This window comes from Muscardinus avellanarius, assembly GCF_963383645.1.
Source record: "Muscardinus avellanarius genome assembly, chromosome: 15".
Classification (NCBI taxonomy): domain Eukaryota; kingdom Metazoa; phylum Chordata; class Mammalia; order Rodentia; family Gliridae; genus Muscardinus; species Muscardinus avellanarius.
In genome coordinates this window covers 85,203,212-85,225,393 of record NC_137801.1, presented here as the reverse complement: position 1 = coordinate 85,225,393, position 22,182 = coordinate 85,203,212, and the positions used below count along the sequence as shown (strand labels likewise).

Below are 22,182 nucleotides of genomic sequence, written 5' to 3'. Positions count from 1 at the left end.
TACACCCTTGACTTGTTCCTAGAGATGTATGTATGGCTGGCAAACAGAGCAAGCATAGGAACAGCCTGTCAGAGGCTCTTACCTGGAAATAGAAAGGTCTGCGTGACTCAAACAACTACTATATTTCACCATGACCAGAGCTGAATAAAGACATCCTGGAGCCGGGCGTGGTGGCGTACTCTTGTAATCCCAGCATTCGGGAGGCTGAGACAGGAGGATCGCAGTTCACAGCCAGCCTCAGGTACTTAGTGAGGCCCTCTGCAACTCAGTGAGACCCTGTTTCAAAATAAAGAATAAAAAACAGGGCTGGGGTGTAGCTTGGTGGTAGAATGGGTTGTCCCCAGGACCGCTTTAAAAAAAAAAAAGAATTCTGGGACAACGTAGGAATTCAATCAATACCTGTTCGATGAATGAAGTAAAGCAAAACACATTTTCCTAATCAGTAAGAGAAACAAGAAGGGGATTAATGTCTAGAATGAATGAATGGTGAAAACAGAGGGGGAACAGAGGATTGCATAAAGTACTTGTTTCTTAGAGAAGAACCCAAACGCTAAGGCGGCAAGAATGCCCTGCCAAGTACTTCTAGGAGTCAGCCACTAGGTGGCAGCAGCAGCCCAGAGGGCGTGGTTTCAAATGATCAGTGATGGGGTGAGTTGGCAGGAGACAGGTGTTGATGGGACCAATCCTTTGTTAGCACAGCTTTGTGATAATATTATATGTAAAAACTGAAAGCATAAAAACCAGCGTTGCCTAGCATGCCACGGCCCTGGATTCAATCACCAGCTTCCAGTCCTTTCCCCAAGAAAAACCGAGTCACACCCAGCATGTTCATGTATGTGCACAATTCAGCTTAGGCCCTTAGGTGACTTAGGATGGAGAGAAGCTGCGCCTCCATGTTGAAGGCCTGCACGCAAGTATGTGGGGGAAGCAGAGAAGACTTTCTTTTGGCGGGTCTGGGGATGGAACCCAGGGGCATTCTACTTCTGAGCTACACCCCCAGCCCTGTTATTTATTTATTGGTGGTACTGAGGATAGAACCCTTCCTCCTCCGGGCTACACTCCCAGACCTATTTTATATTTTTATTTGGAAACAGGGTCTCTTAAACCAGCAGGGCCGGCTTTGAACCTGTGTGATCCTCCTTTCCCTGGGATTACAAGTGTGTGCCACCACGCCTGGCTCCCAGTCCTATTTTTTATCCTTTTTCTTTTTTTTTTTGGTGGTACTGGGGGTGGAATCCAGGGGTATTCTACCTCCGAGATACACCCCCAGTCCTATTTTTCTTTCTTTCTTTCCTTCTTTCTCTTTCTTTCTTTTTTGCCGTACTGAGAATGGAACCCATGGGCATTCCACCTCTGAGCTACACCTCCAGCCCTATTTTTTATCTTTTTGTATGTGTGGTACTGGGGATGGAACCCAGGGGCATTATACCTCTGAGCTACACCCCCTGCCCTATTTTTTAGTCTTTATTTTGAAACAGGGTCTCACTGAGTTGCGAAGGGCTTCACTAAGTAGCTGTGGCTGTCCTCGAACCACGATCCTCCTGTCTCAGCCTCCCGAATGCTGGGATTACAAGCTTACGCCTTCACGCTAAGTCCCAAACAGGCTTCTGATTTTGAAGTTCCCACCAAAGCCCCCAGGAGGGCTTCTTCTCAGCCCTCTGGGAAGACAGTTGCTTTTTTCCCTGTGGAGGAAGACAGCCTTCTCCGGGGAACCCGGGGCCCCCAGCTACCCTGGGCCCCCGGCTGGCCTCCACTCCTTTCAGAGCAAGACACAGCGTGACGCATCCCCACAATTTGGAGAAACTCCAGCAGAGTGAATCACAGCGAAACCACACAAGGCCAAAGATGGGCTTCCAGACTTGAACCAGATCACCACCATCACTAACCACAAAATCCGACAGGCTTTAGCAGTTTTTTACTAGAAATTTCTTTCTAAGCTGGGCGTGATGGTGTACGCTTGTACTCCCAGCATTTGGGAGGCTGAGACAGGAGGATTGCGGTTTGCGGCCAGCCTCAGCTACTTAGTGAGGCCCTTTGTGACTCAGTGAGACCCTGTTTCAAAATAAAGAATAAAAAATGGAGCTGGGGGTGTAGCTCAGGGGTGGAATGCCCCAGGGTACCATTCCCAGAACCGCAAGAAACGAAACAAAAAGCCAACTCAGTGAGACCCTGTTTCAAAATAAAGATAAAAAAAAATAGGGCTGGGGGTGCAGCTCAGAGGTAGAATGCCCCTGGGTTCCATCTCAAGTACTGAAAAGAAAAAGAAAAACAGGGCTGGGGCCGTGGGAGCATCAGGTGCACAGGGTCTCTCTTGAGCCGTGGATGTCACGCAGGCTGGGGTGTGAGGGCCGCGGGGGAGGCCAGGCCGGCTTCGTGGACAGGAAGCTCCGGCTTGGAGCTGCGTGCGGCGGGGCCGTCCCAGGCCTGCTGAGGTGTCCAGGAGGCACTCTGGTGGCCATCTCTAGCGTTTGGTCAAATGTGTTAGGAAGATAACCCAATGCCAGAGGCAAGGAGGGTGGTGACAGGAGAAACCAACCCAGGCGTCTAACCTTTAGTTTCTGAGAGAAAATGCTATTTTAATTAGGACTAACTTTAAGGCCTGAACACATACGTTATTCACTCAGGTACTTTTCAGACTGGAAGGAGATAATCGATCTGCTCATTAGGTCTGAAGGGATTCTTGTGTTTTGATTTTGCGGGTCTGGGCATGGAACCCAGGGTCATTGTTCCTCCGAGCAACACCCTGTGCCCTACTTTTTAATTCTTTGTTTTGAAACCGGGTCTCACTGAGTTGCAGAGGGGCTCACTAAGTAGCTGAGGCTGTCCACGAACCGCGATCCTCCGGTCTTAGCCTCCCGAATGCTGGGATTACAAGCGTGCGCCACCGCGCCCGGCTGAAGGGATTCTAACACGACTCTGCTATAACTTGATAGAAAAATAGCTGGATGTTACATCCTTGGTGCGCCGTGAGGATGAAGGGCTGACCCTCGCTTCTGGTCCAGGGCCCCGAGCAGGCTGGGCGCGCCGGGCCCCACGCGAGCCTGCGGTCACTGGCGGCCTCGAGCACCTTCCCCCGGAGCTGCAGCACAGAGTGGGTTTGGCACATATTTTAATTGTATTGGCTTTCACGTTTACAAGTCCAGGAAGCTATTTAGAGGACAGGAGGGTGAAGGCTGCCTCCGGGAGAAGCCGCGATCAGTCTTCCGGGGCGTGTTGCCGGCCCTGTGCAGACAGGACCCGGGGACTCACTCGGGAACGGTCCCGCCATCTCTCAACAGCCTCGTGGCCGGCGGCAGAAATGGCCGCTGGGGCCCGGAAGACGTGCTCTTGGAGGCTGCTGCGGCCCGGGGTTTTATTGCTGGTGAACTCGATCCCCCAAATTCTGGCCGTTCAGTTGGGTGGAGGCGGGTGGCATTATGGGAAGTGGGTCTGGTGGGGCCGCGTTGCGGAGGTCAAGGATGCGAGTGTGTAAATCACACTGTCCTTTGCGGGTGTGTAAATCACACTGTCCTTTGCGAGTGTGTAAATCACACTGTCCTTTGATGCTGGGATGCTGCCTCTGCTTGTCCTCAGCCGCAGGATTTACTTCCTCTGGCCCATCTGATGGACAGAAAATGTGGTCTTCTCTTCTTCTGAGGACAGTGAGGGTCCCTGGCAAGCCCCTGCTGCCCACGTAGAGGGACAAATGGAAGAGGCAGGTCGGGTGAGAGGCCCCGACCCCGAACCCAGCCAGTCTCCTGTCCAGTGCCGTGTTCCTTTTAAAGCCCCCAAAGGTGTCCCCTTCTCAAGTGGAAAGAACCTAGAATTCCCTCATCTCCAAAATCGCATTCCGTGTTACGCGAGACAGGCAGACAGCAGGCAGAGGCTCAGAAGCGTGGACCGGCATCCCACAGGCACGGGCTCTCGGAGATGGGTGGCTGGGACCACTCTGCGGCCACCCCTGGGTGTCCCACCCCAGGAACTCCATGCTCACGGATCCCGGGCAGCAGTTCGCCTCCATGGTTACAGCGGCGCCAAGATGAGAGCCAGAGGTGTTGTTTTTACCCTTCAGCTTCTCCATCCATCCTGGAAGTGCTGGGTGCCATTCTGCCAACCCTCTGGGCCCAGGCCCCCCAACCGGCCTGGAGAGGCTTGGGCACACTGGCCAACTTGACACCTGAGAGGCGGCTCCCGGCGCCGTGTCTCGTTCCCTCCTGATCGGTCCATCGGCCTGCAACTGCTTTAGTCTTTTCTCCCCTCTGGAAAAGCAAGGGCCGGGCATCCAGAGGCCTTGGTGCAGCTGACGTCCAAGCCAGGTGGACACAGCAGGGTCCGGGGCCTCTGCTCACAGGTCCACGGGAGACCTTGGGCATCTTCGGGAGCGGTGTGACGGAGGAAGTGTCATTTCTGTGCGCAGGTGTCCACCTGGCGAGGCCCCGGTCTAACAGAGACAGCTCGATTCATAGGTTCTATGTACTAGTTTAGCAAAAAATCTGGTTTCTGATACCCAAAGAGCTTAAAGTCCCCTTCGAAGCGGGCGTACAGGCGCCGGATGTCTCGCTTGCTGATGCCCAGGAAGTAGCGCTCCACCTTGGTTCTGTTGTACGCGGTGATGCCCGGAGGGATGGCCGGGTAGGACACCAGGTGGTCTATGCCCGCCTCCCTCAGGATGTGCGGGGCATCCTCCTCCAGGGTCTCGTGGTGTCCGATCACACTGTACTTGATCTCACAGGGCGCGCAGAGTTCTACGTATGTCACCCAGTGGATGACGTGCTCGCCAAACTGGACGTCTAGCCATCTGTGGTTCGGATCGCCCAGGTAGCGCACAAAATCCTCGAACTGGATGCCCCGCGTCTCCGTCCGGTTCTTCCGGTACTTCCGGATGATGCCGGGGGCGATGTCATGCCTGTACCAAGGCTCAAAGCGGGGGTTGTGAACGAACTTGTCCTTAAATGCAGAAATCAGTCTTTCAAAGGGATCTCTTACGATAAAGAACTTGAAGTATGTTTTCAACCTAAGGAGAAAATAAAAAGAAAACAAACACGGGGTTAGCTGTGCACTCCCAGAAGGGACGGCGGGAGGGCAAAGCGCGGTGCAGCTTCTGCCCCGTGTGGAACCCGCGCTCGGCCCGGCCCCGCCGCCCAGTGCACTCCACCGCCCTCTCCAGCCACCCGAGGACTCAGTGCACGGATTCTGGTACCAGCCCATTTTATAGGCGAGGAAACAGAGATTCAGAAAGCCCAAGCGTCCCAGGCCACAGTGCTCATCTAGGGGGTCACTGCAAAGACTACATAATCAATATTTTATTTAGATTATTCAAGCCAGGAGTGGTGGCGCACGCTTTTAGTTCTAGCATTTGGGAGACTGAGACTGGTGGATCGCCATTCACGGCCAGCCTCAGCTAACTTAGTGAGGCCCTCTGCAACTCGGTGAGACCCTGTTTCAAAATAAAGAATAAATAATAGGGCTGGGGGTATAGTCCGGAGGTAAAATGCCTCTGGGTTCCATCCTCAGTACTACAAAAAAAATTATTAAAAACTTTAAGAACCTTTCAGTTTTGTTCCTCAGCAGAAAACCATCAGGGGAAGAACTCTGAGTAAGTCAGGAATAACCCAGGCCAGGAAAGTTACTTTAAGGACGCAGCTTAAGGAACTGATTTTCAAAATCAGTTCAAAATTGCCAAGGAGAAGGGGTGTGGGAAATAGGCAAGAGGGAGGAGAGGGAGAAAATGGCCAGCGAGCTGTGCACGGGGCTGCAGGGAAGGTGGCCGGGGGGCCGCCAGGCGTGGCCCTGGGGGAGCAGGGGCGCAGAGATCAGGACAGGAACCAGGATGCTGAGTTTCCCGGCGCTCGCATGAGCCAGCAGCCGCTTTCCCCGCTTGCCCGTCTCAGCTCAGGAGCCCCATGAGGCAAACACTTGAGGGATAACAGGACGGTCGCCTGCAGCAGGGTTTCTGGTGGGGTCTCCACAGCCGGGTTGGAAGACGAACCCAGCTAGAGCCAGGAACAAAATGGGGCAGGCGGCCCAGGCCAGGGAGGGCCCGGCTCTGACCCAACATGCATTCTTTTTTTTTTTTTTTGTGGTACTGGGGATGGAACCCAGGGGCATTTTGCCTCCAAGCTACACTCCCAGCCCTATATTTATTTCCTTATTTCCTTCCTTCCTTCCTTCCTTCCTTCCTTCCTTCTTTCTTTCTTTCTTTCTTTCTTTCTTTCTTTCTTTCTTTCTTTCTTTCTTTCTTTCTGGTACTGGGGTTCCTGGAAGCCCTTCTACCTCCGGGCTACACTCCTAGACCTGTTTTAATTTTTGGAAACAGGGTCTCTTAAACCAGCACAGCTGGCTTCATCCTGTTTCCGCCTCCCAAGCGTGGGGATTACAAGAGTGTGCCACCACGCCCGGCATTATTCTTCATTTAGAAACAGGGTCTCACTAAGTTGCGGAGGGCCTCACTAAGTAGCTGAGGCTGTCTGTGAACCTTTTCCTCCGGTCTCAGCCTCCTGAAAGCTGGGATGACAAGTGTAGGCCCCCACGCCCGCCTGGGACCCGTCATTTCTGAGTGTGGCCCCGTACACTTGGGACCTGTGTGATGATCACACTGAACAGCTGGTCTGAAGTTCTCAGGAGGGTCTGAGTTTAAACACGGGGCCGGGCACGCCTGGCTGCCATTCGCCGACACAGGACCACAGCCCCAGTGGGTCCCTGGCACGAACTGAAACACACAGCAAGTACAAACTGTGGCCTCAGTAAACTTTTTTTTTTTTTTTTTTTTTTTTTTGGTGGTACTGGGGGTGGAACCCAGAGGCTTTCTACCTCCGGGCTACACTCCCAGACCTTTTTTATATTTTATTTGGAAACAGGGTCTCACTAAGTTGCCGAGAGCCTCACTAAGTAGCTGAGGCTGGCTTCGGACCCGTGCGATCCTCCTGTCTCAGCCTCCCAAGCACGGGGATTACAAGTGTGCACCACCACGCCCAGCATCAGTAAACTTTCTTCTTATCTTGGCCCTTCACAAAGCCCCCTCTCCCCTGAGGAACCTGTGCTTACCGCTTTTGAATCCCTGCTCTGCTAAAGGAGGACAGACGAGGCAGGCCATTCTTCTCGTGGTCGTGAACTACATTTTCGGGGATCTCTTGGATGGAGGGAAACGCCCCTGGGAGGGAAACAAGGGGAGGGGTATGGGCTGCCTCGGTGTGACCCTGCAAGACGGGACCCCCAAGACAAGCCCACCCCAGGACCCAGGTTTATGTCTTTAAGTCCCAACTGCTCCTGCTGCAGGAAGAGAGACAGACAGACAGACAGATAGACAGAGCGAGCAAACTTTTTTTTTGCGGGTCTGGGGATGGAACCCAGGGGCATTTGACCTCTGAACTACACCCCCTTCCCTATTTTTTATTCTTTCTTTCTTTCTTTCTTTCTTTCTTTCTTTCTTTATTTATTGGTGGCACTGGGGGTGGAATCCAGGGGCTTTTCTACCTCCGGGCTATACTCCCAGACTTATTTTATACTTTATTTGGAAACAGGGTCTCACTAAGTTGCCAAGAGCCTCACTCAGTAGCTGAGGCTGGCTTCGAACCCGTGCGATCTTCCTGTCTCAGCCTCCCGAGAGCTGGGATTACAAGCGTGCACCACCATACCCGGCTTTTATTCTTTATCTTGAAACAGGGCCTCACTAAGTAGCTGAGGCTGTCTGCAAACCATGATTCTCTGTTCTCAGCCTCCCAAATACTGGGATTAAAGCATGGGCCACTATGCCCAGCTTGCTGTGAGTTTCTTAAAAAATGAAAGCTGCAAAAGAAATCAGAGTGAACATAGCAGTGGGGTTAATTATTCATACAATAAAAATGGGAGGTGGCTGTCCTCTGCTGTCCCGTGGTGCCCGGGACAGAGCAGGGAGGACGCACCAAAAGTCACCTGCAGCAGGTTGGATCCGGCAGTGGCCCCAGGGCCGCCACTGCCCTGCCTGCCCCCACAACACGCCTGCTTTCCTTCGATGCCCTATTTCGGTGGATCGCAGCGCCATTACCTTAGCCAGACTTTACCAGCAGTTCGCGGCCTCAGCTACTACTTAGCGGGGCCCTTTGCAACTCAGTGAGACCCTGTTTCAAAATAAAGAATAAAAAATAGGGCAGGGTGCGTAGCTCGGAGGTGGAATATCCCTGGGTTCCATCCCCCATACCACACACACCCCAAAAAGAAAGAAAGAAAGAAAGAAAGAAAGAAAGAAAGAAAGAAAGAAAGAAAGAATGGACGGATGGAAGGAAGAAAGAAAGAAAGAAAAGAAAAGGAAACACCACCACAGAGAAGGGGCTGGAGGGCTGTCAGTCTTTTCAGAAGCCACCCTCTTCTTTGGCTTTTCCCCGCCTTCTTCCTTCCGGGACCCCACAGAGTCCTAGCCCTCCCGGGCCGCCCCTCCCCTCCCCGGCCCTGCGCTCACCGTTCAGAACAATCAGCACCTTCTTCCACTGGGTGTTGCCCACCTTGGGGGTCTGGCAAAAGAGGATCTCGTGTTTGTCGCAGACGAATATCCGGTCCAGGACGAACTTGGAGACCGCCGTGTGCGACAGGTTCTTCAGGGCCTCCTCCCTGCACCCGTTCCTCACGAGCTCCAGGCGCTCCAGGTAGACCGGAGGGGGGGCGAGCTGGCCGTCCCGGAGCATCTTCCCAGTTGGCTGCAGGTGACAGGACCAGACAGGGCTCGGGGCGGGAATCTGCTCAGAGCGGGAGCTGCCTCCCTACACGGGGTACCACTGCGCGGCCTTTCTCCGGCCGCCCTCCCACCCCCGGCTTGGTCACAGACACCCTCAGCACGGGAGGAACAAGACCCTTTCCTGCCAGACTCCTTCTCCCTCGTGTGGTTAACTGCATGTCCTGGATTCCCCGCCGAAGGGAAGAGGGATGTGAGGATTCCTGAGCTAAAGACTCTGGCAAGGGCAGAGGTCCTCTGCAGAGAGGCCTCCGCTCCTCCCCCTGCAGGCACCTCCTCTGCTCGGCCCACAGAACCCAGCGAGGCCTGCCCCACCTTCCCCGCATTTACCAAAAGGGGGTCTTTTTTTTTTTTGTGGTACTGGGGATGGAATCCAGGGGCATTCTGCCTCCGAGCGACACCCCAGCCCTATGTTTTATTCTTTATTTTGAAACAGGGTCTCCCTGAGTTGCAAAGGGCCTCACTAAGTAGCCGAGGCTGTCTTTGAACCATGACCCTCCTGACTCAGCCTCCCAAATGCTGGGATAACAAGTGTGAGCCACCGCGCCCGGCTCCCAGTCTTGGTTTCCATTCCCTGGTGAGGGTCACGCTCAGCGGGGCAGAGACTCAGCACAGCAATGTTCAAAGGGTGTCCATGAGAGCCGGGCGTGGTGGCGCACGCTTGTAATCCCTGCGCTTGGGAGGCGGAGACGGGAGGATCGCGAAGGTTCGAAGCCAGCCGCGCTGGCTTAAGAGACCCTGTTTCCAAATAAAAATAGGTCTGGGAGTGTAGCCTGGAGGTAGAAGTGTTTCCAGGATCCCCAGTACCACAAAAAAAAAAAAAAAAAAAAAAAAAAGAGCGCCCATGAGAAAGACCCAAGATGCTTGTGACCTGCGGCCCTGCCCCAGGGGAGCTGGAAAGTAAGGAGCACAGGCCCGAAGCAAGAGCAAGACGGGCGACCGTCCCCTGCTCAAAATGTATGTGACCTTGCCGGGCGTGGTGGGCACACTTGTAATCCCCGTGCTTGGGAGGCGGAGACAGGAGGATCGGAGGATCGTGCAGGTTCGAAGCCAGCTGCTCTGCCTGAGACCCTGTTTATAAATAAAATATAAAATAGGTCTGGGAGTGTAGCCAGGAGGTAGAAGGGTTCCATCCCCAGTACCACCAAAAAAAGGAAAAAAAAAAAAAAAAAGAGAGAAGAAAATGTATGTGACCAGTGCCTCATGACTGGGATTTTTTTGGACTTTGGAATATTTGTATCTATGAGATGTCTTGGTGATAGGACCAAAGTCTAAATACAAAAATCATGGGCGTTTTATGTGTACATGTAGCCTGGAGGTAAAGTCACATAATACTTTAATTTTGTGTAAGCTGGGCATGGTGGCACACACTTGTAATTCCAGTACTTGGGAGGCTGAGACAGGTCTGTGGCCAGCCTCAGCTACTTAGTGAGGCCCTCTGTAACTTAGGGATACCCTGTTTCAAAATTAAAAGAATAAAAACAAAATAGGGATGGAGGTGTAGCTCAGAGGTGGAATGCCCCTGGGTTTAATCCCTAATACCACAAATAAAAAAAATTGTGTATAAAAAAAGCTTCATGGTATCATGGCAGTTCTCCAAAAGTTTCAGAAGCTGGGCATAGTGGCACATGCTTATAATCCCAGTACTTGGGAGGCTAAAACAGGAGGATTGCAGGTTCGAAGCCATCCTTGGCCACTTAGCAAGAGACCCTGTTTTCAAATAAAAAATAAAAAATTTGGCTGGGGGTATAACTTGGTAGAATGTTTCTGGATTTAACCCCCAATAACACACACACATACATAACAAAGTTTTGGGCCGGGCATGGTGGTGCAGGCTTGTAAACCCAGCAGTCAGGAGGCTGAGACAGGAGGATCGCAGTTGGCATCCAGCCTCAGCTACTTAGGCCCTTTGCAACTCAATGAGGCCCTGTTTCAAAATAAAGACTAAAAAATGGGGCTGGGGATATCGCCCAGAGGTACAATGCCCCCTGGGTTCCATCCTCAGTACTGCAAAACAAAAACAAAATTATTTTTGGGTTCCGGAACATTTTGGACTTTGGAGGAGGGTGTCCAACCTGTCCCATAAAGCAGGCTGCACTAGGCAGGGAGAGCAGGCAGGGAGGCGCAGGTGGGGTGGGGCGGGCTGGCTGGGGACGGGGCCGCTGCTCCTGGAGGGAAGTGGGCCCTGCCGGAGCGCCAGGCTCACGCCCACCTTTAGATCCTCGGCAAAGCGTGTCTCTTCTGGTGACTTCCCTGCTTCCGGCACGGTTGTCAGAAACAGAAACTCCTGTTTGGTGCTGTACCCTGGGAAACAGAGAGGTGGAGATGTTATCTCACTGAGAGTCAGGCACGCGGACGGAGGGGACAGAAATGAGGTCCAGGAGGAGCCGCGTGACGGAGCCTGACCGTGGGCAGAGGTGGAGCCGCGGGGCCCAGAGCAGTCTTCTCAACAAACAGAGCCAGAGCAACCAGGCGGCTGCAGGCAGAGATATGAATCTTTAGCGAAACCCCAGACTTTATTCAAAAAATAACTCGGCATGAATCACAGGCTTAGCCACAAAACATAAAGCCATGAAACTTTTTAAAAACCAGGTACGCAGGAGAAAGTCTCTGGAAAAATCAAACTTCATCACAATTAAAAACTGTGTTTCGTGAGAGTCCATCTGAGGAGGAAGAAAAGACAAGTTATGCGCAGGGAGGAAATAGTTATAAACCACATACCGGACAAAGGACTTGTACGTAGCATATATAAAGAACTCTCGAGCCTCCAAGGACTTGTACGTAGCATATATAAAGAACTCTCGAGCCTCAACAGTTAAGAAACAAATAAGCCAAGTGGGAGATGGGCAGGATATGTCCAGAGAGTTGACCAGAGAGAAAGAGAGCAAATAAACTCATGGAGAGAGAGATGTCTAACACCATGAGCCACGAGCTGTCACTACACATCTACCCGAATGGCTTCTGTAAAGAACAGTGAGGGTGTGGACGCGGGTGAGAGGCTAGGAAAGGGCTGGAGACACTGGGTCACTCACACACCGCTGCTGAGCGTGCCAAGCGGCCTGGCCCTTCTGGAAACGGTCTGAGTTCCTTAAGAAAAGCACACGGTTGCAACAACAACACGCAGACCTGGACACAAATGTTCACACCAACTTTATTTTTTTTTGCGGGTCTGGGGATGGAACCCAGGGGCATTTGACCTCCGGGTTACACCCCCAGCCCTGTTTTTTATTCATTATTTTGAAATAAGGTCTCACCGAGTTGCAGAGGGCCTCACTAAGTAGCTGAGGCTGTTCGCCAACCGCGATCCTCCGGTCTCAGCCTCCCGAATGCTGGGATTACAAGTGTGCGCCACCACGCCCGGCTATTTCTTAATTCTTTATTTTTATTTTTTTTGTGGTACTGGGGATGGAACCCTTCTCCGGGCTACACTCCCAGACTTATTTTTTTTAAATATTTTATTTGGAAACAGGGTCTCTTATTAAGCCAGCAAGGCTGGCTTCGAATCTGCATGATCCTCCTGTCTGTGCCTCCCAAGTGCAGGGATTACAAGTGTGCACCGCCACGCCCGGCTAATTCTTTATCTTGAAACAGGGTCTCACTAAGTTGTAAAGGGCCTTACTAAGTAGCCGAGGCTGGCTGAGAACCTGTGATCCTCCTGTCTCGGCCTCCTAAGGACTGGGATTACAAGTGTGTGCCACCACGCCTGGTTAAAACACATCTTTATGAATACCACTAAAATCATTTTTCCATTTTTCTCTCATTTTGGTAAAAAGGCAAACGCTGCCAGAGCTATATGCACGAGGGCTGCTCTGTCCCTGCAGTGAGGCCAGAGTCCACTGTGTCTGATGTACAATGGACACAGGACCAGGACGGCCAGGCCCCAGTGCTCCTGAATGTATTCCAGGGACTCCGGCCAGCGTCTGTCCAACCTCTGCTGCCCAAACCTTGTTCCCTATGAGCGCTGACAACTCAGTGGGTTTTGTAGAAGCCTAAGCTTTCTTAATAACATTTTGGATAGGGAAATGTGTCCTGAATTCTTTATTTTATTTATTTATTTATTTTTTGGTGGTACTGGGGTTCCTGGAAGCCCTTCTACCTCCGGGCTACACTCCCAGACCTATTTTTACATTTTTATTTGGAAACAGGGTCTCCTAAGCCAGCACACGTGGCTGGCTTCGAACCTGTGCGATCCTCCTGTCTCTGCCTCCCAAGCGCGGGGATTACAAGCGTGCGCCACCACGCCCAGTTATGTGTCCTGAGTTCTAAACAACTGACTTCTCGGTGAATTTTTGAAATGCAACCTATTTACCTGCACAAGATGCGAAGGAACTCCCTGCCTTCCAACGCTGAAGGCCAGTTAACAACATTTTTGTCATCTGAAACTTTCTGGGATTCGTTCCCCAGACGATCCAGCCCTGATTCAACCATATTTATATTTTGTATAAAATGTCTAAATTTTACTGAAGTACTGCTTGCTTGTCTAAAGGTGGTCACGACCCTGAGGACGCTCTGCGTTCGGCCCTCCAGCACGTGCTGGGTGGGGGCAGAGACACGGGTTCTGCCCTCGAGTGGCTTGCAAGAAAGTTCAGGGGCTAGACGGGTGTGGTGGTGCACGCTTGTAATCCCAGCATTCGGGAGGCTGAGACAGGAGGATCGCGGTTCGCAGACAGCCTCCGTTTTCTACTACTTAGTGAGGCTCTTCCCAACTCAGTGAGACCCTGTTTAAAAAGTAAGAAGGCCTAGAGCCGGGCGTGGTGGCGCACGCTTGTAATCCCCGCGCTTGGGAGGCTGAGACAGGAGGATCGCACAGGTTCGAAGCCAGCCTCAGCTATTTAGTGAGGCTCTCAGCAACTTAGTGAGACCCTGTTTCCAAATAAAGTATAAAATAGGTCTGGGAGTATAGCCCGGAGGTAGAAAGCCTCTGGGTTCCGCCCCCAGTACCACAAAAAAAAAAAAAAAAAAAGTAAGAAAGACTAAAAAAATAGGGCTGGGGGTATATTTCAGAGGTAGAATGCCCTTGCGTTCCATCCCTGGTACCACAAAAAAAAAAAAAAAAAAAAAAAAAAAAAAAGAAGAAGAAAAGAAAAAAAAAGAAAGTTGAAGGACTAAGATGAGGCCTCAGACTCGATGTGAAAATGAAACAGGAGAGGAGAGAGCAGTCAGCATCTACAGACCCGCCCCAGACCCCCAGGTGTCCTCTGAGTCTGGACATATCATGCCATTAATCCCATTATTAAGGGCTATTTTCCTGTGATGGTCTGGTTAAACCTAGTTTGACACGATCCTGAAATTTGCTGATTGTAAGTCATTGCAAATATTGTGGCGCCATTGCTGAGCTGGAAGGAAGAAAATTCTACACTGCAACAAACGGTAAATACTGACTTAAACCATGACTTAGGATGATAAGCGTAACCTTCCTTTCTGCTCCAGTGGCGGGGATAACCAGGAAGAACAGGGAAGTACGAGGAAGACACTTGTCCGCTGGCCGCCAACCCTCCAGTGCCTGATCTACCAGTCACCCCAACTGTCTCCCCAAGAGGGGGCCCAACGAGCGTCCAGACCACTCGCTGACCCATGGCGCCCAGCAGGCAGGCGCCACCCCAGCCCCGGCCCCCTGCAGCCTCCAGGGCCGGGGCTGCCGAGTGCTCATCTGCTCGCAGCTGTGTCACCCGCAGCGGCAGACATCCCGCGCGTAGACTCGCTCCTTTCATCAGAGCCGAGGCAGCGGACGCGCCGAGCGTGGTGCTACCCAGGTGTTCTGGAACAATGAGATGAGGCCCCAGGTGAGTCCTGACCGGCTGCTGTGGCAGCCACCGCACAGTTTCAGTGACCTGACAGCAGAGGATCTCGGCTCAGAGTTCACTGCTCGCGGAGGGAGGGGTGACAGCGTGTCCGCCTGCACCTCCTCTCGGAGAACCTTGGGGAACGGGAACGGCGTCCTTGTCTGCACCCCGCCCCGGTGCTATGGTGGGAAGGGGGCGCACAGCCACCCGAGTGTCAGGGAGCACTCGTCTTAAGTCAGGAAGGCAGAGATGTCTGGTGAGCTGTGCTGAGCACAGCTCCCCATCTTTTCTCCACGTTAAAATCCCAAAGCCTTTCATCTTTCTCCAGGCTTCTACCTGTGAGCCTCTTAAGTTTCTGTTCCTCTTCACAAAGCTCTTGAGCATCTCTGCTATTCTGAAAACACTCAGCACGCATCACGCTACGTGCAGCAGAGCAACGCCTGATTTATCAGACGCGCCGGGGAAGGAGTGTCCTCGAAAAGCTCTTTTGCCGGGAAACCTTAAGATGCCAGGACACGCATTTTATTGAACTGCTAGTTTGGTTTTGTTTGGTTCTTCTGAGACGGGGTCTCCACGGCTCCCGTGTGCCTTGCCTCCACCACCTGGCCCGAGAGGAGAGGCCGCAGGGTTGAAGATCCCCACTGCGCACCTCCTGGTGCACAGCCAGCGCTTCACAGATCAGAGCCCCTCCTAGGAGGCTGGCAGAGCGGGGAGGGTGGGTGTCCATTTTGTAGAGAAAAGCGTTGAGGCTTGGTGTTATGGTTAGATGTAGACTCCTGAAGAGCTCATCTACTAATGATGGGAGGGTTGTAATCTCACCAGGCTGTGACCCACTGTAATGGATTCACTGGGCGGTAACCTAGGCAGGTGGGATGGAGCTGGAGAAGCTGGGTCACGGGGGTGTGGCCTTAGGGACTGGGCTTTTGCCTTTGGGGTCTCCCTGCTCGCTGGCTCTCTGGCTTCCGGCCTCCCTGATGTGAGAGCGGAGCCCATGCTCGCTCCATTTTCCACCACTGTGTCCTGAGCTCCACAGACTCCAGCTAGGCACGGACCCCAAAATCTCCAAAAAACCGTGAGCAGATAAATCTTCCTTCCTCTACGTGTATGGTCAGTTGTTTTTGGATTATAGCAGCAAGAATACTGCCTAATACACTCGGGCACACAGATGACTAGAACGTGAAGGAGGATGAGCTTGTCTGGGTGCTCTTTCTACGTCCTCATCTGCTTACCCACGTTCAGTAAGAGGGAGTTCGCATCCTCAAGGGCAGCCTGCCAGTCTATATTTAAATGACCCTCTTCCACTGTACTGAAGGTGACCTTCAAACACGTGCCGCCACTGTGGAACACCAGCCGGCCCGCAGGCACGCTGAGCGAGCCTGGCTGTATCTCTAAGAACTAGAAGCCAGAGAATTTCCCAAACCAGGAGCTGGCCTCACATTGCCGCAAGGCGTCTGCTCCTTGGACAACATGCTGGCGTTAGCCGCAAAGAAAGCGCCTTTGGTGCTCTAGGGGAGGTGCTGGGGAAGAACCGCCATCCTCTCTCCTCCTCTCCCATACTCTGTAACATGAAGGACCGGGAAGCGCACCCCTCGGTCCCAGGAGAGCTGCCGCCTGTGTGGGGACCTGGGAGCAGGGAGGCAGCGCGGACTCAACTAGCCAAAACCCACCCCACCACCGAGCGCACCTACCATCTGGGTCTTTGAAGGTCAACGTGATGAACTTGCTGGCCACCATGAACATGAAGACCACCCAGAAGCAAGCGGCCAGCAGGAGCCACTGGTGGTGCATGCTGTTGCCTGCCCGCCACTCCACGATTCGCCCTGGAAGACACAAGCCAGACGCCTCTGCTACTCACTGGGAGATCAACTAAACAAGAGCCAGAGGGATGGGTGATTTCAACTAACGAATCGCTACAGCTATTCCAATTCTTCCCTCTGCCACATGGGTATTTTGAGTTGGCATATAACATTTCATGAAATGTCACAACGAATGAATGTTATGGTCACATATGGAATGTCCCCCGAGGAGCTCAGGGATGAGGTAGTTAGGTCATGAGGGCTGCAATCTCATCAGTAGCTAAATCCATTACAGTCAGTGTGGCTAGAGAAGCTGGGTCCCTGAGGGCTGGCCTCAGGGACCGTGCTGGTGTTCTGAATCCCCTGGCTGCTTGCACTCTCTTGTTTCAGGCCTCCATGTGAGAGCGGGGTCTTACACGAGCTCTCTCTCTCCCTCTCCCGCTCCCCTTCCTGCAGACCCGGGCCTCACATGGACTGAACCCAGAATCTCCAGAGAAGTGTGAGCAAATAAATTTTCCTTCCTCTAAGCTGTGTGGTCAGTCATTTTTATTGCAGTAGTGAGTGTTGACTGAGACAAAGAATAACCAGAAAGAAGCCAAATTCATGAAATTGAGAGATTACAGATTTGATACAGAGTTACCTAACATATAACTAGCTTTATCCTAAAAGCTCACTGCTAAAATTTAAAAGCGATTTCATGATATGTAGCTTGAAAGATTAAGCCTTATATACTGTCACCCACATCTTCTTTCTTTCCTTTTTTTTTTTTTTTTTTTTTTTTTGCAGTATTGGGGATGGAACCCAGGGGCATTCTACCTCCAAGCTACGCCCCAGCCCTATTTTTTTTTTTTTTTTTTTTTTTTGCGGGTCTGGGGATGGAACCCGGGGCATTCAACCTCCAAGCTGCACCCCCTGCCCTATTTTTTATTCTTTATTTTGAAACCGGGTCTCCCTGAGTTGCAAAGGGCCTCACCAAGTAGCTGAGGCTGTCCGCGAACCGCGATCCTCCTGTCTCAGCCTCCCGAATGCTGGGATGACAAGCGAGTGCCACCACGCCCGGCCACCCACATCTTTTCTATACCTGCACAAGGACATCAATTCTCTGGTTCTGCAATCTCTAAGGTTCTGCACCCCTCAGTCTCATCTAATTCGATTCCTGTCTCTCCCACCTTTTTTTTTTAAGCATACAACCTCCTCAAGCATTTGAAAATAGATTTGAACCCAAGACTGCAGATCACCCAGCATGTTTGCAAATTCTTTCCTCTCTCTGTTCAGTTTTGTTAGCATTCTTATGTTGATTTAATGAAAGAAGAGGACTTTGTTTTCTCTCTTGGGGTATTTCATTAGGATGTTATTCTTCAGGGTCAAGAGCAAAGATGGAAAGATTTTTCTTTCCACCTTGAAATTCCAATTCAGAGCCAAGATGGGCTGGATCCTAATTATACTGGGGAAGGTGGGTGGAGGGGATGGAGCTCTTTCTCTGTCTTGTCTTTTCAACCCAGTCACCTAAGAAGATGAAGGTGTGGGTGTCTGGTGACCAGAGCTAAATTGAGCTGCCTCATTTTAAGAATGTCTGAGTAGCCGGGCGTGGTGGCGCACGCTTGTCATCCCCGCGCTTGGGAGGCGGAGACAGGAGGATCGCGCAGGTTCGAAGCCGGCCGCGCGCGCTGGCTTAGGAGACCCTGTTTCCAAATAAAAATGTAAAAATAGGTCTGGGAGTGTAGCCCGGAGGTAGAAGGGCTTCCAGGAACCCCAGTACCACACACACACACACACACACACACACACACAATGTCAGAGTAGACATTTCTCACTCTGACCAAGGGAATAATCCAACTCCTCATGGTGCAAAGCCTCAGACTTTTGGGTGTTTCAGACGAATAAACCTTTATGACACTGGTGCTTAGCTAACCAGAACCTTGGCTGCGTGGCTTTCTTTTACTATGCAGCCCTCTTCTGCCTTTAGCAGACGTGGACAATAAGTAAGTAAAATAAATAAATAAATAAATAAATAAATAAATAAATAAATAAATAAATAAATATTTAAACACGACAGCTTTGGGAAAACCTGGCTCGCTTTCCAAAGCCAGACGTGCAGAAATGGATACCTCCACCCCTCCCACTTCTGACAGGCCTCTCCCGTGGGAAAGCGCAGCCCACCCTCCCCTGGCGCCCACCGAGGCCGCTCCAGGGTGCACTTGGGGAAGGCTGCGCAGGTGCCTGCCCCCCCTCGGTCTGTGCCTCTTCCTTGGACCCCAGTGGGACCTATTCCTCTTTCTCCGCCCCCCAGTGACAAGCGCACGTCCCGAGCCGAGGATGAAAGACGCAAGCTCCGTGGGGTCCGGGTACCAGGGCTGTCACAGCACCCCCAACAAGGCCGCCGCCTCGTCTCTTCCCGTGGATCCCTCGAGCGAGGGGGGTCCCCGGCCGCCCAAAGACTCGGGGATGTTCCGGCCAGGGCGACATCAGACACGCACACAGTGCCGGCCCGCCCCTCCCGCCCGGCCTACCTGCCGTCCCGGCCCCTCCCGGGCGCAGCTCGGGCCTCGCGGGCCGGGCACCGTCCGCCCGGCCTCCGCCGGCGACCGCGGGGCCAGCGATGTGGCGGCCGCAGCGCCGGAAGGAGCAAGGCGGGCGCGCCGCCGGGGCCGTGCACGCGCGCCGGGCCGTGCGCGCCGCCGCCCGCGCGTCCCCGCCGCCCCGCGCGTGCGCGCCGTCCGGAGCGCGCGGAGGAGGCCGGGGGAGGCCCGCGGACTGCAGACGCCGCGGGTCCATCCCCGGATGGTCGAGAGGCGTGCGGCCGGCCGGGACCAGCCGGGTCTCCATCCCGAAGACGCGCTTCCCAAACTTGAAAACACGCCCATGAAATTAATTAATAAGAAACTGTAAATTCGGAGCCGGGCGTGGTGGTGCACGCTTGTGATCCCAGCATTTGGGAGGCTGAGACCGGAGGATCGCGGTTCGCGGCCAGCCTCAGCTACTTAGTGAGGCCCTGTTTCAAAATAAAGAATTAAAAAAAAAAAAAAGGGCTGGGGGTGTAGCTAGGAGGTAGAATGCCCCTGGGTTCCATCTCCAGTGCCGAAAAAGAAAATTCAAACTTGGAAAAAGGCCAATTTGCATGACTGGGGTAATGCATATACTTTTTTTTTTTTTTTTTTTTTTGTGGTACCCAGAGGCTTCTACCTCCGGGCTATACTCCCAGACCTTTTTAAATATATTTTATTTGGAAACAGAGTCTCGCTAAGTTGCCGAAAGCCTCACTAAGTAGCCGAGGCTGGCTTCGAACCCATGCAATCCTCCTGTCTCAACCTCCCAAGCACGGGGATTACAAGCGTATGCCACCACGCCCGGCTATGCATATACTTATAATCTCCTTATGGAATCAGGTTTATTTTCTTCTGTGTGTGTGTGTGTGTGTGTGTGTGTGTGTGTGTGTGTGAGTGTATGTGGCTCTGGGGATGGAATCCAGGCTCACTCTACCTTCTGAGCTACACCCCTATCCCTACTTTTTATTCTTTATTTTGAAACAGGGTTTCACTGAGTTGCAAAGGGCCTCACTAAGCTGAGGCTGGGAGTGAACCTCGATCCTTCTGACTCAGCCTCATTACACTTATAATGCTGGGATTACAAGCGTATGCCACCAAGCACGGCTCAGAGTGGCCTTTTTAATAGTCAATACAGCCGGACGTGGTGGTGCACACTTGTAATCCGCGCTTGGGAGGCTGAGACAGGAGGATTGCACAAGTTCGAAGCCAGCCTCAGCTACTTAGTGAGGCTCTCAGCAACTTAGTGAGACCCTGTTTCCAAATGAAGTATAAAATAGGTCTGGGAGTGTAGACTGGAGGTAGAAGGCCTCTGGGTTCCATCCCCAGTAACACACACACACACACACACACACACACACACACACACACAAAGTCAATACAGAGTATGTGATTCTAGCATCAAAAAATTCTACCTTTTTGCCCGGCATGGTGGTGCACGCTTGTAATCCCTGCGCTTGGGAGACAGAGACAGGAGGATCGCGCGGGTCAGCAGAGTCTCACGTGGAGCGGAAGTACCAAGGTTTAAAGCGGGGTGGATGGGGCTAGCAGTATGGGAATGCTGATTCTCTCCTGGCATCTGGAGTCTCGCGTTGCCTGGACTCTGTCTCGCGATGTTTGGAGTCTCGTAACACCTGGAGTCTCGCGATATCTCTGCTTCCGGGATTCCACCTCCTGTCCCTGCTGTGGGGTCCTGCGGGGGAAAGGAGGGACCCGACCTATCAACTCCAAAGGTGAGGAAGTCTTTAAAAAGTACTCTCATGAGCACATGATCCTCAAAGGTACTCCCACTTAGCAGTATTAAAACGTATCCCATGTCTTTGGTTTGTTGGTTTTTTTTTCTAGTTTGTTCATTTTGTTTTGCGGATTTCCAATGTCCTGAGTCCTTTAGCCATGACCCTGGTAGTTTTGGAGAGCTTTCTATTGTCTCTCTTTATGTGATGCTACAGTTAGCCTGCCCATTTTCTATTCCAGAGCTGGACTCTAGGATTGTTTCTTTGTTTCTCCAAGAAGGTGTGCGTGTGTGTGTGTGTGTGCGTGCTTCTTTCCAGTAGTACATGGTGATTTATTTTATTTTATTTTATTTTCAGTATTGGGGATGGAACCCAGGGGCATTTTGCCTCTGAGCTATACCCACAGCCTTATTTTTTATTCTTTATTTTGAAACAGAGTCTCACTGAGTTGCAGAGGGCCTCACTAAGTAGCTGAGGCTGTCTGTTAACCGTGATCCCCCTGTGTCAGCCTCCGGGATTCTGGGATGACAAGCGTGCGCCATCACACCCGGCTGGTAATATTTTTAAAAATACATGACAAGCCGGGCGTGGTGGCGCACGCTTGTCATCCCCGCGCTTGGGAGGCGGAGACAGGAGGATCGCGCAGGTTCGAAGCCAGCCGCGCTGGCGTAAGAGACCCTGTTTCAAAAATATAAAATAGGTCTGGGAGCGTAGCCCGGAGGTAGAAGGGCTTCCAGGAACCCCAGTACCACCAAAAAAAAAAAAAAAAAAACATGACAAATTTAAGACCACAGTTTGCATACTTAATGGGTTGCTCATGGCTTTTTTTTCTTTTTTAGCTGAGTTAATGAAAAAATATGGGGTGGGAACTGGGGAAGGGCTAAAAGTGATGTGTACATGGAAGATGTATGAGTACAGTGCACTGATGAAAATTTTTAAAAAAAGAACAAAAGTAGGGGAGACACACGTGTTTCATAAGCAGATTCTGTAGTTCCAATTTTAATTTGAGAGTGGAGCTTGTTTCTATTAAATCTGCATTCCCTTTCATCCATATGGAGAATTGTGGTTGTGACCTTGATTTAAGAATACAGATTTGGGTGAGAAAGCTGTGAAGAAATCACTAAGATGCGATGACTTTATGAGTCAGGATGGTGGTGAATCATGTGGCATAGAGAGGCTGGGATTATGACGGGCACAGGGAGGAGGCCGAGTTCCTTATGCGTGGTTTTTGTATTACAGCAATTCATTACGATACAAACATATTTATGTGTTTAATTGTGAGGTCTCACTGAGTTGTGGAGGGTCTCACTAAATTGTGGAGGGCCTCACTAAGTAGCTGAGACTGGCCTGGAATCTGCAATCCTCCTGTCTCATCCTCCTAAGTACTGGGATTACAAGTGTGTACCACCACACCCGGTAGGTCCATGTTTTTTGTAGATGTTCTTTTACAAATTGAGAAAGTTCTCAATCTCCCTACTTTCCTGAGTTATTTTATATATCATAAATGGGTGTCAAATTTTGTCAAATATTTTAATGCATTGACTGATAAAATTATGTAGTTTTCCCTCTTTAGGTTGCATGGTGGATTATAATGGATAATTTTCAAATGTTGAACCAGTCTTGCAAACAAAGAATAAATTGGGC

General features: G+C 51.7%; 1 protein-coding gene across 1 annotated transcript; it reads right to left on the bottom strand.

Moving 5' to 3' along the window:
• Positions 1 to 4,455: 4,455 nt before the first annotated feature.
• CHST10 (carbohydrate sulfotransferase 10) lies at positions 4,456 to 16,254 on the bottom strand (the record flags this gene model as incomplete). Its single annotated transcript, XM_080712095.1, has 5 exons — positions 4,456 to 4,993; positions 7,024 to 7,129; positions 8,414 to 8,648; positions 10,896 to 10,987; positions 16,155 to 16,254. The coding sequence occupies 5 exons, from the start codon at positions 16,252 to 16,254 to the stop codon at positions 4,456 to 4,458; spliced, it is 1,071 nt and encodes a 356-aa protein (XP_080568221.1).
• Positions 16,255 to 22,182: the final 5,928 nt, after the last annotated feature.